Source organism: Euleptes europaea, chromosome 2 (assembly GCF_029931775.1).
Source record: "Euleptes europaea isolate rEulEur1 chromosome 2, rEulEur1.hap1, whole genome shotgun sequence".
Lineage (NCBI taxonomy): Eukaryota > Metazoa > Chordata > Lepidosauria > Squamata > Sphaerodactylidae > Euleptes > Euleptes europaea.
Window position 1 is genome coordinate 70,680,506 of NC_079313.1, and position 15,390 is coordinate 70,695,895.

General features: G+C 41.8%; 1 protein-coding gene across 1 annotated transcript in view; it reads right to left on the bottom strand.

Moving 5' to 3' along the window:
* SCP2 (sterol carrier protein 2) overlaps positions 1–13,816 on the bottom strand; it is a 36,361-nt gene extending 22,545 nt beyond the window's left edge. Inside the window, exons 1-8 of the mRNA XM_056844971.1 lie at positions 13,748–13,816; positions 9,159–9,216; positions 6,741–6,812; positions 5,533–5,664; positions 4,996–5,060; positions 2,724–2,850; positions 944–1,007; positions 367–453 (exon numbers count right to left, since the gene is read on the bottom strand). Of these exons, the coding sequence (XP_056700949.1) occupies positions 367–453; positions 944–1,007; positions 2,724–2,850; positions 4,996–5,060; positions 5,533–5,664; positions 6,741–6,812; positions 9,159–9,216; positions 13,748–13,816 (674 nt within the window). The remainder of the gene's footprint in view (positions 1–366; positions 454–943; positions 1,008–2,723; positions 2,851–4,995; positions 5,061–5,532; positions 5,665–6,740; positions 6,813–9,158; positions 9,217–13,747) is intronic.
* Positions 13,817–15,390: the final 1,574 nt, after the last annotated feature.

Here is a 15,390-nt window from a genome sequence, read left to right on the forward strand (position 1 = left end):
AATGTAGCCAAAGTCAAACACCTTCCAATCCTATTGTTTCAAGGTAGAATTAAACATGCACTTAACTCTGTTCCCCTGAAATCAATGGATCTATTGCAGTACTAATTATAGCCAGATCATTCCCGGTAGGTATGTGATACAAGGACCCATGCTCCATCACAACTCCTTTCAATGCATACATGCAACCCAAAATATTAAAATAAAATGGTAGTGTGGCTTTTACATATCATTGATAACATTGCAGATATAGGCAGTACACAGGCATGTACTTACTGGTTCCCAATGGAAGCACTGTGCATACCTTTCCATGTGAGACATGGAGCATGAATATCTTTGGATAAATAAATACTAACACACCATTCTTACCAACACTGTAAAACTGTCAAGAAATCAAAAATCTTGCGTGACTGTAACACTTCTTCTAAACTGTACTCCTTTTGAAACTGGGAATTCCTAAGAAAAACATAAAAATCCCAACTTTTTTTTAGTATTTTGAAAGGCATTGTATTATATTTTTAAAATCAAAAACAGTTTCATTGTAACACTACAATTGCTTGGCTAGATCAAGGTCAATCTAGAAAGCATTTTATTTCTAACTACAACTTGCCAGACACCTCCAGGAGATCTGTGGCAGGAGGCAAAGGCCTTCTGTTTGCTCCCTCTATCGAGAGGGCTACTGGGTTGGATCTTGCACATCTGTTCTACAAATTGAGAGCTTTCGGTGGCTCCACTAGTAGAAGAGATCCACTGGATCCCACCCATTGCCTCAAAGAACTGGAGATTCTCTTTGGCTTTCATGGGTAATAGCCACTGATTCCCCTATCCAGCAATTCTCTTTTAAATGAGATATCCTTCAGTAACGGCAGCCTTAAAAATAACTGTTGTACACATTTATCCCCCCCTTTAATTCTTACTAGAATTTTGAATAAAACACTTGACTCACGGGTTGTTGGTTGAATGTCTATGATTCTTCCATGCAATTTTTGCAAAGTGTTCTAGTTTTGTCCCTAAAAAGTCACATTGAGGAAAGGATATAATATTGTGTAAGATAAATTGTAATCCTTAGTACAAAATATTGTTTTAAGTTCTTCATCAACCTTTCTTGCTTCATTTCAAACCAATACCAAAGACAGTTTACCAACTGTAATTCTCTGGATACTTCAGGAGTTACTACATAAACTATCATGAAGTGAGTAACTTTTAATGCACTTAAACCTGTTTTAGTGTTAATTTTATGGAGGTGATCTTAAACTGTTTTTATCATGTTTATATAGATGCTAGTGTTTGTATAACTAATGCCAATAAAGGCTTTGTATTGGTACTACATAAACTATCACCCAAGTATATTTAAAAATTTATGAAATAACCACAGCAACCTATTTCCTAGATCCTTTCAATATGAACCATATCCCATGGACTGATCCTGGTGTTTATTTCTGTACAGAGGCCTTCACCAACATGATGATGATAATAATAATGATAATGTTAATTATGATAATAATATATTCAATTTTTAGGCTGCTGTATACCAACGAGTTGGGCTCAGAGCAGCTTACAACATTATTATACAATAAAAACCCAATAAAATATATAATTTAAGCTAAAAAATCAGTTTAAAAAAACAGCGCCCTTCATTCATAACGACACATTAAGCACATACACAAGTAATCATTTATACCATTCCAGTAACAGAAGAAGAGGAGGAAGGAAGGGAGGCCAGCAGGATAGAAATCGTTGCTGTCCTGAACCATATACGCCCAGTGGAACAACTCTGTTTTGCAGGCCCTGCAGAATTGATTTAAGTCCTACAGGGCCCTGATCTCACTTGGGAGAGTGTTCCACCAGATTGGGGCCAGAGATGAAAAGTTCCTGGCCCTGGCTGAGGAAAGCTGGATGTCTTCCGGGCCAGGGATCACCAGCAGATTTTCTCCAGCAGAGCGAAGGGTTCTTTGGGGGATATAACGGGAGAGGTGGTCCCACAGATATGACAGTCCTAGACCGTTAAGGGCTTTAAAAGTCAGTACTAGAACCTTAAACCTGATTCAATCTTCAATCTGGAGCTAGTGCAGCTGGCGGAGCACTGGTTGAATATGTGCTCTCCAAGGAGTCCCCATAAGGACCCACACTGCCACATTCTGGACCAGTTGAAGTTTCCGGAGCAGCCTCCAGAGAACTGGCCAATATATCCAGGGCGGTATCCAGATGGCTGCCCATCAGCAGATACAGCTGGGTGTCATCAGCATACTGATGACAGCATACTGATGACAGCCCAGCATACTGATGACAGCCCAGCCTGAAACTCAGGACCAGCTAGGCGAGGGGATGCATGTAGATGTTAAACAACATTGGGTAGAGGACTGCCCCTTGAGGGACCTCAAATATCAAGGGGTACCATGCAGGCATCCTCCCCCCGTATGCCACCCTCTGTCCGTGATCTTGGAAGAATGAGATCAGCAATCAGAGGGCTGTCCCGTGAATACCAACATCGGTGAGGCGGTGGATCAACAGGTCATGATCAACCATATCAAACACTGCTGTTAGATCGAGCAACACCAGCAGTGCTGATCCGCCCCAATCCAGTTGCTTCCAGAGACTGACTGTGAGGGCGACCGGTGCCGTCTCCGTCCTGTGACCAGGTCGGTGGGGAGGATACAAAGTCTTATGTTGAAAAGGAGAATTACAATATTCTTATGTGATAGTAATATTTTTGACTAACATAGTACCGTATTTCTCCATGTGTTCTTTTCCCGCATTTCCAAACATTTGTGAAGCAACTGGTGCTGATGCTAAGCCATATTTGTTTATTATCACTTCCAAGTGCTTGCCCACTGGATTCTCCCTGTCCATGTACTGAAATGAAAATGCACTTGTACACTTAGCACACTAATACCAGACAAAACAGAAACAAATATTTTGAGAATCCTCTGTTTGGCTTGCATATAACCATATCCATACAAGACCATCATCTCACTAGCCTGCCAACTGAAACACCCCAGTAAAAAGAGAAGAGCTCAAAGTTTGTGTAGTGGTTAAGAGCGGTGGTTTGGAGCGGTGGAGTCTGATCTGGAGAACCGGGTTTGATTCCCCACTCCTCCACATGAGCGGCGGAGGCTAATCTGGTGAACTGGATTTGTTTCCCCAATCCTGCACATGAAGCCAGCTGGGTGACCTTGGGCAAGTCACATTCTCTCAGCCCCCAACCACCTCATAGGGTGTCTGTTGTGGGGAGGGGAAGGGAAGGTGATTGTAAGCTGGTCTGAGTCTCCCTTAAGTGGTAGAGAAAGTCGGTATATAAAAACCAACTCTTCTTCTTTTTCTTCTTCTTAGCTTGGGTGATTCTATTTAAGGAGGTGTGAGACTAAGACAAAGTAACTGAATTTTTCAAGTTTCTTTTGCAGTTCCAGGATTTAAGCTTCAGGAAGTACATTCTAATTCAAATTTAAAATTTCCACACTTTTCTCTTCAGTGCTCCTGGAAGGAACACTTACAAATGCACATGCTGACTTATATTCAACCATGCAGTTCCAAAGACTTAAGACTGAAGCTGGAGGGTGAGAGATTCAAAACTGATAAAAGGAAATATTTCTTTACACAATGCGTAGTTAAATTGTGGAACTCCCTGCCCCAGGATGTGGTGATGGCTGCCAACTTGGAAGGCTTTAAGAGGGGAGTGGACATGTTCATGGAAGAGAGGGGTATTCATGGATACTAGTAAAAATGGCTACTAGTCATGATGCATATCTAGTCTCTCCAGGTTCAGAGAAGCATGTCGAATATATTAGGTGCTGTGAAACACGAGCAGGATGGTGCTGCTGAAGTTGTCTTGTTTGTGGGCTTCTTACAGGCACCTGGTTGGCCACTGTGTGAACAGACTGCTGGACTTGATGAACCTTGGTCTGATCCAGCATGGCTTTTCTTATGTTCTTATGATACTTCCATTTTTAGAAGTCAGGCTGGCCATTTCCTCTGATTCTTCCCTCCCATTACAGAACCCCTCTTTGCCCTCTCGGCTGTTCCTGAAGCTCCACTGACCCATCACCAGAATGAAATTTCTGGGTGCTCAGTGGGCTGCAGTGAAAGAGGGGGAAGTCCCACTCTATGAGGTAATCTCAAGTTATCAGTTTTTAGAAAAATACATTTTAAAGGTGAAAAAACAAGTTGCTTATATATGCTACACTTAAGTTGCCCTGGAACACAGGCAGCCATTCAAGTTTGTCTGTGATACCAGGCAAATTATAGTAGATGAGCACTCATAATATTTAGATTTGCTTAGATATGAACAGTGAGCAATGCACAGTGAGCCACATCCTAAATTCTTGGGAGCAACTAATGTCTCTTGAAAAGAAGAGCTGCTTTGGAGGGTATACTGTATGTATGGGATTGCAAGTATGTTTTTTCCCGCTTTTTTTCAATAAAAAGAAAAGAAAACCTGCTAGTAGCAGCTATCGCTTTCACAATTTGCTTTATTCTTTCAACAGTCTTCTACACCCCCCACTTCCTCCTACAGGGTAGTTTCCACATGGGAGCACTGTTTTGTTTTCCCATTGCTGCTGCAGTTGCCAGTACAGTACAGCAGCAACAGAGCTTTCACATGGCAGTTTCCCTGCAGTTTTCCTGCCCTAGTACCCCTCCCCTCGACCACTGAGGCTTTCATTTAAAAAAAAATAATCAACAACTGAATATCTTTATATCAATATATTGTTAGGTGTATCAGGTTCTCTGAATTCCCAGCTTTCATTTAAAAAGTCCCTTTCATGCAAAGATATACCTTGCCTCTTATATCTGCAATAAAAGGGGCTTATATGTATTATCAATATGATGATAATAATATCTGTATAATCCATATGAGCATTATTTCCAGATCTCTGCCGTGCATTTGATGAAAACTTCTTCCAGTTGATGTATGAGAGAGACGTACTCCTCTTACCCATTTTCAAAATATGCAATCAAAATTAAATTTTACCTCAATGCATTAGAAATTCTTAAAACACTTACTTTAGATCCAAGGGACCCTCTTTCCATTTTTTCAAATCCAAGAGCCAGGACACAGTTTGCCAAACCTTAAATATATTGAACATTTACAATACATATTTTAATGTTTTTGAAAACCTGAATATCGAACATATAGACTCAAAAAGGCTGGGGACCCTGCCGTAGCTAAACAGTAGTAAACCATAGTAACTTTACAGTGGATGTTAAATTCCCCTGTGTTTTAAAAACATCCTGTGATGTTGTACAGAGGATCCACTTCATATGCGCATACGGCATTATAACAATGATTTCACTAAAGCACACTTGCACCAAGAGGGAATAAAAGGAAATCCAGACCTCAAATGGAAATTTACATTTACATTTATTGTTATAGCCATTGGCCAGCACAAAACAACAGCTCAAATGAAAATGTTAAGAAAATGGAATAAGCCTGTGTTAAACAAAAAAGGCTGCTCAGATAAAAACTCCTCCTTTAAGTATTTAATTGTAGAACAACATTGTGCTAATATTGATTTGTAGGGGTAAGTTAGTTTAACTCACCTCCCTTAATTAGTTGTCTGGCCATAAATAATGCAGTAGATCCAGTGGAACAGTTGTTGTTCACATTCACAATAGGAATGCCCGTCAGTCCTAAACTATGATAAATAGCCCTCTGACCACAGGTTGAGTCACCTTTATAAGAAGATAAGAGGTAGCTGACTAGTGACATAGTAGTCATTATCATCTTGATTAATTTCATATACTTCTAAATTGTACATACGTCCAAAATTATTAATTTAGTCGATGCTTTACAACAGGAAGATACTTTGTACCCCCATTTTCATGTCACCCACCTACTCTTGTCAAAAAATATGTATGATTCTTGCAGCACAACAAAGATACATTTCTCAGTTAACATGGTCAGCTATTTCTGCTTCTTTATCCAAGCATTTTTTGGCAATTTTTAAAAAATTCTCAAACATGCAATGAATGAAAAATATGGGCTCAAAGTGATTTACGTACATGATTATAATAAAATAAGCAAGGGCAGAATGATAAAATACTGAAGCGGAAAAAGCTAGAGGCTCCCAACAATTCTAACAGCAGAAAGAGATAACAGTACACATGGAATAACTACTTTGCAACCGTACAAGCCCCAAAATACTCAAATTATTGATACCATTGTATTGACATCTTCCCCCATAAATTTGCAGCCCATGCCTGAGCTCTGAGGCTGGAAGAGCTCAGGAGGTGCACAAGTGGCCGCGCCGGCACACAGGCTGCTTGCGCTGGCACCCGGGCCACTTGCACCACCAAGAGCGGCATGGACTCCGGTGTTGGGGCGCTCATGCCGGCCTCCCTGCGCTGGCATTCCCAGGGCATTCCGGGAGTGGCAGAGTTGTGATTAGGCAGCTTCCTGACCCCTATCAGTCCGGGAACGCCCCCTCCAGCAACAGCGTTGCTGTGCCAAATTTTTCTTAATGGGGAAAAATCTCCCATTTTGGCCTTTTTAAATTTAAACGGCTTTTTTAAGCCTTTCGGAAGCTGGAGAACCTCTTTGGAGGTGCCACAGTGGTGTCTTGGCCACACCGTCCCTGGCCGCCAAAAGGTCAGGAATGGGCTGTTAGTTTCTGAAAAGAATTAAAGAAGCATGACCAGCAGCTAGTGAGACAACTGAATACTGATTTAACTATTTTTGTGCAAGTACATTTATAAAATATAGCAGGAGACAGGATGAGGCTCAAGCCCTTGCAAATAACATTACTTACCATAAACATAGCCCACATAAGCCTGTTCCACAGCAGAATAAGGAATACCTGCATCAGCGAGTGCCTTCTGACCTAAATGTGTTAAAAAAACCTTTTTTTTAAATAGCTGTTGTAAGATTTTATAAACTAGCAGTATAGAAAACTTTAAAAAAAAGACGAAGTGTGATTTCACACCTAATTGGATTAAGTAGCAAGTACTTAACAAGACTGAGACTAGTTCACACAAGACATTTGTTGTTCTATGCAATAAAACAGCCCTCAGGTACACATTTGCAAGGATAACAAAACATGAAGTAGAGATGCATATGGATACACATACAGCCTGCATATCACCAAGGTCATGTTCTGTAACTGCAGCAACACCTTTTCAAGCTGGTGCAGTCATGGAACTTACTGCCAGAGTGATGGCGGCTGTCTAGTCTTGTTCTTTTACAAATATACTTGTGCTACTTGACCAGCTGTCCTGACAGAAAGAGCCAATAGATGCATAATCCAAGACACGGGAACGGTTTTTCCGGATTCACACCATTTCATATGAAATATAGTTCATCAGCCCAGTATACAGTTATAAAGGTAAAAGCTAAAGGTCCCCTGTGCAAGCAGCGGGTAATTCCTGTCCCATGGGGTGATGTCACACCCCGACGTTTACTAGGCAGACTTTGTTTACAGGGTGGTTTGCCAGTGCCTTCCCCAGTCATCTTCCCTTTACCCCCAGCAAGCTGGATACTCATTTTACTGACCTCGGAAGGATGGAAGGCTAAGTCAACCTTGAGCCGGCCACCTGAAACCAACTTCCGTCGGGATCGAACTCAGGTCATGGGCAGAGCTTGGACTGCAGCTTACCACTCTGCATCAAGGGCTCCTTACAGTTATAATTGCTCATAAACTGGAGATCATCCTACTATAGGTTTTCACAATACAGCTACCAGCATATACTATGTGAAATACTATTGCATATATTGGTTCTTTGAAAAGCTGATGACTGCGTAGGATCTTCAAGAAAAATCCCTCTTCGTGTTCACAGAGACCGGAATTTGGCTTCATGATTGGATAATTGATGGACATTATTAACCTGTTGATTATTTTTGGTTGTAAATTTATGTACGTGGTTGGTATGGCACTTTAAATAAGAGTATATTAATAAGAAGAATACATAGTATAATAGTATAAATAAGTTGGTCTGTGGTCATTTATGCTTTATTTGAGTAGATTTATTGTGGCAGCATATGTGGTGATTTTTTTATTGGTGCAACTAACATCTGCCTCCACCATCAAGAGTCTGGGTGTGATCCTTGATGCCACCATATCAATGGAGGCTCAGGTCACAGTTGTGGTCAAGGCGGCTTTTTTCCATCTCTGCCAGGCCAGGCAGTTGGTACCTTATCTCTCCCACCCTGATCTAGCCACAGCAATCCATGCGATGGTCACCTCTATGCTGGATTACTGTAACTTTAAGTACGGCTGCCCTTGAGACTGATCCAGAAACTCCAGCTGGTACAAACTGCCACAGCGAGGCTCCTTATGAGGACCCCGTAGAAGAACATATTCAGCCGGTGCTTTGTCAACTGCACTGGCGCCAGCTGGAATATTGGATCAGGTTCAAGGTGCCAGTTTTGACTTTTAAAGCCTTACATGGTGTGGGACCTTTGTGACCGCCTCTCCTGGTACACCCCCACCAAAGAGCATTATGCCCTACAAATAACAACTTGGTGGTCCCTGGCCCAAGAAGCATGCGGCTGTCCTCAACAAGGGCCAGGGCTTTTTCGGCCATGGCCCAGGCCTGATGGAACTCCCTCCCTAGTGACATCAGGGCCCTGCAGGACCTGAAAGAGTTCTGCAGGGCCTGTAAGATGGAGTTATTCCACCAGGCCTACAATTGTCATCTGTGCTGGCCTCCCTAGCCCCACACATAAGTTTTATCAATTATGTGGGGGCACTGGCTGCTCTCCCGGGCCCTCAGTGGCTTCTATGCTTGAGTGATCATCATCTTGTTCTATTTATTAATATTGTTGTGTGGTCTTAATAGCTTTAATGGAAGATGTTTTATGGTTTTATTATACTTATTGTTATTGATTTGCTGTTACCTGCCATGAGCCCGGCCTTGGCTGGGGATTGAGGGCGGGATACAAGTCTAAATAAATAAATAAATACATGGATGGGACAGATGCTGTACAGAAGCTGGAAATGCTGCTTGAAAAGCTGGAGCAGTTACAACAGCTCCTGACCAGGTAATTGGTCAACAAGAGGTCTGTGTTTCCTCACTAGAGGGTACTGCAATTTCTCTCAAGCACAGCAGCATCAGCACGGGAGCTGGCCCATGTATCTTTCTGACCCCAAGTAAGCCCAGGGTTCTACAGTGCTGTGTGGCACAGCAACATTATGGACCGGGTGCTAACACTCAAAAACAATGGCTGTTACCTGCTTCTTTAGCCATGTTGGGGTAATCAAAATCTTCACGGGACCCAGGTTTTTCAAACTGTTGGAAAGAAAGACAACATTAAAAGAACACAAAAACATGATTTCATCAGATTCCTGTACTCATTTTGATTTAATCACTTCTCAAACATACTACATTTCATCTGGGCTCATAGAAGGTCAATACAGGGGAAATTCCTTCACTTTTTTTTACATGCTAATCTATTTTATACTAAATCCGTGGAGGAGATTAAGGAGGAAGAAGCCCATTGACTTAATTCAGTGTCAGCAATCCACAAGTCAAAAAGTAAATCTTTAGTGGATAGGCCACTCCTACTCTTACTGTGATATTATCATGATGAACGTAAGTATATACGACAGGTGTGATCTGCATTCCTCTGATATCACTGTGATATCACTTTAGGACACCTTGTGCACCAGCCCATCTTATGCTTTCTGGTAATTTTACTTAATCTGGTCAAAGGGTACATGCTCCATTTTGACTTCTGCCCACAGAAAAACAGATTTTTGTTCAACGACTGCTCAAATTAAAGAATTTTGTGCAACTGCCAGATAAGAAGAATGGTAGAATCTCTTATGTAACTGAACGGGGGATAAAGTTATACTTATTACCTACTTATAATTTACAGGCTTTCAATCCAACGCATAATCACATATAGTTAACATAACATTATAAACGGTCCCAACAAGCAGGGCTTGTGATTTTTTAAAACTATTTTTTTACTACATTAACAGTGCATTCCTAAGGAGAGTTACTCCAGTCTAAGCCCACTGAAATGAATGGCCTTAGACCGGAGTAATTGTCTTTAGGAATGCACTGTAAATAAAATAATAATATAGAATGGTTAGGATCAAGACAGACCTTCCATAAACAAGCTAACTATTTAAATTAATATTTAGTAAAAACACATTACAATAATATATTTAAAGTGCTAAGTAAATAAACACAATTAATAGAAGATTACCCCATTTTGCTAGGGAGAAATAGACATCATTCTTTGTAAAGGATTATACCTCAGAACCTCTTATACCACACAACTTCCAAAACATAGAAATTGTAGTAACATGCTAGGTAGGGGCAGGGATACTTTAAATAATACAAATATGCCTTCTTCATGCAGAGAAATGTTGATCACACCCGTTGCATATACTTATGTTCATCATGTTCAGACATGAGAATTGCTGATTTTGTTAACCCTTCACAACATTTATATGTGATAAGAACAAGTAAGAGAGTTTCATCTTTTAATGGAGGTTTGTGAGCAAAACATTTTTCAAATCAATGCTAGGTTTTGCAAGTACAGAGCAAGGATGCATTTCCTAGCAGAGATTAATATAGAGTTTAAAGGTCTAATCTCATGTATGCTCTGCTGGACTCTCTAGGAAGCACTCACAAGGTTATGCAATATAAAAATAATGGACAGAAACTGCTGTGTCAGAAGAGATGGTACACTGTCTACCGATCCGCTGAGCCCAACTCAAGGTGTAGGTTTTTGCCTTTAAAGCTCTCCGTGGCTTGGTACCAGGGTATCTGAAGGACTTGTCTTCTCCAATATGTTCCTGCCCAGGAATTAAGATCACAGGGAGAGGCCCTCCTGACTGTCCCAACAATCAAAGAAGCTCATTTGGTGGGTAGATGAGAGAGGGTCTTTTCAGTGGCAGCCCCACGATTATGGAACAACCTCTCCAACCACTTTAAAGGTCACTTTTGACCTTTAGGAGGCAGCTGAAGATGATTTTATTTATTACTGCATTTGATTAAAGCAGTCCTAAATTATTTTAAATTCTTATGTTTGACATAATCTATTTTATGTACTTTATTAATATTGTAAGCCACCCTAATGCCATAAGGAAGAAAGGTAGCTAATATTTTTAAATAAATAAACAATAAACAAAAAGGACTGTAGCACCCAGTATGGTGTATAAGAACTTTGCCTTATTTTTCAGCAACGTATTGATATTGAGATAATGTACATGAAGAACGTTGAACACTCTTGAGTGCTATACAAAGAACTACTACCACAGCATGACACCCCAGGGAATAATTTATCTTACTAGATAAATAGAACTTTTCCTCATATTTGGGAGGGGTGGCATTCCTCAAAGAATAAAGTAGAGGGAAACCTACTTCCACTTTGTATTCTGCTCAAACATATGCCCAATAAACTAAACATAGTGCCAATAAACTAAATCCCATTCTTTACAGAGTTTTACTTTTGTTCAAATAGCAGATTCATATATTGGGAGCACTGCTAAATCTGTGCCTACACAAAGAAGTCCAAGTCTTTGTGATGCGCAGTGCCATTTAGCAGCTTGTGTTGCAGTGCCAACTACAACTTTTCCTTGAGGAGTGAGATTCAGCCGTGCTGATCCACACTCTGATCACATCCAGGTTAGATTATTATCATACGATCTATAAGGAGATGCCTTTGAAGACATCCAGAAATGTCAACTGGCATAAAATGTGACAGGCGGGCAACTGAGTGGCATCCGTTATGGAGATCACATCACACCAGTCCTGAAAGAATTACACTGACTGCCAATTAGTCTCCAGACACAATGCCACATGCTGATTCTTACCTAAAATGTTTGGGACTAGGGCACTTGATGGGCAGCCTTCTCCTAGATCAACCTGCCTGCTTTGTGTTTCCCCTCAAATCTTTACATTAGCTCCATTTTCTAGACACATGTACGTGTGTGTCACGTTAAGTGCTGTCAAGTCGCTTCCGACTCATGATGACCCTATGAATCAATGTCCTATCCTTAACAGCCTTGCTCAGATCTTGCAAATTGAGGGCCATGGCTTCCTTTATAGAGTCAATTGATCTCTTGTTGGGTCTTCCTCTTTTCCTACTGCCTTCAATGTTTCCTAGCATGATTGTCTTTTCCAGTGGCTCTTGTCTTCTCATAATGTGACCAAAGTATGACAGCCTCAGTTTAGTCATTTTAGCTTCTAGGGTCATAGTTCAGGCTTGATTTGATCTATAACCCACTGGTGTGTTGTTGTTTTTTGGCAGTCCACGGTATCCGTAATACTGTCCTCCAACACCACATTTCAAAGGAATCTACTTTCTTATCAGTTTTCTTCATTGTCCAGCTTTCACACCGATACATAGTAATAGGGAATGTGATGGCATGTGTGTGTGTGTGTGTGTGTGTGTGTGTGTGTGTGTGTGTGTGTGTGTGTGTAAAGTGCCGTCAAGTCACAGGCAATTTATGGCAACCCCTTTTGGGGGGTTTTTATGGCAAGAGATTAACAGAGGTGGTTTTGCCAGTGCCTTCCTCTGCACAGCAACCCTGATATTCCTTGGAGGTCTCCCATCCAAATACTAACCAGGGCTGACCCTGCTTAGCTTCTGAGATCTGATGAGATCAGGCTAGCCTGGGCCATCCAGGTGCATAGCAGAACATAAATACCAACCCTGCTGGGACTGCAGTGCTGTGGGATAAGGGACTCCTGTCTTCCTCCACACACATCGTGGGGAGGGAGCAGAAGCCTTTCATCCCTTCTTGTGCCACAGTCCACAGCAGGTTCAGCCCCCCCGCCAGTGTTTTGAAATGTTTAAAAAAACCTCTAAAATGCCAGTGCATCCCCATGACAGACTCAGGGATGCAGCGTTGTCTAGTTTGGCCCTTAGACAATACTATGACAGGACCTAGTAACATCAGATGCCTACTAGGTTAGTATACCATTTTAGGCTTATCAGACTCTAATGCACTGGTTCCCAACCAGGGGTCCGTGGACCCCCAGGGGTCCGCGAGAACTAAATTAAGGTCCGCGAAACAAAGTTATAAACCCATAATAAATTAATATTTTCAATTAAAAGTTCTCTATTATAAAAATATATATTCAAATATTATTCTAAGTTTAATGTTTAACTAACAGTTATTATTAAAGTTTATTTTCAAATTCTCGGAATTTTTATTTTGAACCTTGGGGTCCCTGCACCGAACAAAAAAGTCCTAGTGGTCCCTGGTCAAAAAAAGGTTGGGAACCATTGCTCTAATGTGATGTATACCTTCTACGCTTTACATTGTACATACAGAAAACAGTAAGTTGTCACAACTCTGACATTAAAAATGGCAATATGCATGAAACTCTGGGGAAACGTGTTTTTTTTTAAATCTCTCAGGACAAACCACTGCTAAATGAGAGCTCAGCAAAGTTTGATACCATCTGGACGGGCAGGGCTTGCAATTCCTCAGTCATTACAAGTATTAATCAGTATTGCAAAACTAGGGATACTGCCAACGATCTGATCTTTGCACTCTTCTTGGCCACACCTGACCTTTACATGATTGCGTTATCCAATATTTCCTATCTCCTTGACCCTGTTATTTACATTTTTCTTTCAGAATGTATTCGCATCCACTGCATGCATCTAATAAAACGGTCCGTATTATAACAGAGCCTTTCTTAACCATTTCTGCGTACTACTGCCCCATTAGCACGCGAGCCTTTGAAGTGTCACAAGACCCCCAGTTTGCATTTGCCGCCAGGAAAGGGTGGCTCGTCTGAAGCCCCTCCTATTCTGAAGCCGAATGACCCCGGCCCAGCCGCTTCCCAGTACCTTGGTCATGCCGACTCCCACCACAAACACCCTCCGTCCTACGGCCGGGGCTACTGCAGGGGGCGCCATCGGCGCGTGCTTCGTTCGCCGCTGACACCGCGACCACCCGCCAAGGAAAGGAACAGCAGCCTGCGAACCCGCCGACGTCGCTCCGTAGGGAGGCAGGCAAAGGTCGAAGGAAGGGGCGGCTCCCCCCTCCCTCGGCTCCCGCCCCCTTTCTCTTAAAGCAACAGTAGCCCTAATCCTAGGAAGGAACGCTAGTTTGCGAGCGCCGCGTCTGCAGGTCTTTGAAACCCAGTTAATACATATAGTTTAGCGATCTGAAGAAATGGGTTGTGTGGCTCGAGGAAGCTCTTGGTGAAATAAATGTTGCGTGTGTGTGTAAAAGTGCCTTCACGTCTCAGCCGACTTATGGCGACCCCTTTTGGGGGTTTTCATGGCAAGAGACTAACTAACAGAGGTGGTTTGCCGGTGCCTTCCTCTGCACAGCAACCCTGGTCTTCCTTGGTGGTCTCCCATCCAAACAATAACCAGGGCTGACCCTGCTAAGCTTCTGAGATCTGACGAGATGGGGCTAGCCTGGGCCATCCAGGTCAGCAGCCTAAAATGCTACCTGAAAAACGGTCTTCAGGCTAGAAGCAGAACACAAACACAGCTTGAAATAGTGGGACCTATAATTTAATACAGGCACAAAGCATTAGTACTTCCAGAGAATACCCACTGCACTAGTCTTTAAAGTGCCACTGGACTTTTTATAAGCAATAGTAAACTAGCACGGCTACCCCTTTACGGTTAACCCACTGCATCCACGTACCAAGTTGGTTACCACCACTTGGTTACCACCACGCACACTATTGGCTATGTTTGAACACACTGGGACAGAACTTCAATGAACAAGAATTCACCAAGGCTTTTCCTCAATCGAATCAACTTTGATTGCAAATAGAAAGATCTAATCCATGGGTCTGTGTCCAAGCTTTATAATTTCAGGTGGGGGAGGGGGGTGGACTTTACATGTAGGAACACCCCATGGAAGTGAAGAATCCCAAATTACCCCCCCCCCCAAAAAGTCATGTCAGGGAGAGAAGTCAAAATTTTAAAAAATGTTCTTCACCGGCTAGTTTTTAAAATGTATGCATGTTTTTTTAATAAATGGAGAATTATTGTTATGTGAACTACAGTGTGAGATGGCAAACAATATGCATAAAACTCTCTGAAGATATGCAGAATACCATTGTTCCACCATAAACCACCTTCAGACTGCATATGAATTTTATGGTGAAAGGATTCTAGATCACAAAGTTTTCTGGAGGATTTGGACTCTGCTCCTCTTGATTTCAGTCAAGACAATTACAATAGACGTAGGGAAAAAGGAATATGTCTGCTGTGAACTATGATCCTTTTTTTCTTTGCCACAAAGCCCATGACTGAGCAAATACTTGTCAAGGTGGCCACTGCTAGGACTTATTATTGTTAAAGCTATCTGTATCTGCCAATGTATCACTTTGCTTTGTTACTGCATGATTGTTTCTAAAAGCTTGAGGGCAACCCAGTCTAGTTAAGTGCTTATTCCTATGCTGTGGTTTACAGTGATATCACAAAGATGGAGTCCTGCACCCCCAGAATCAAAATTTAATGTACAT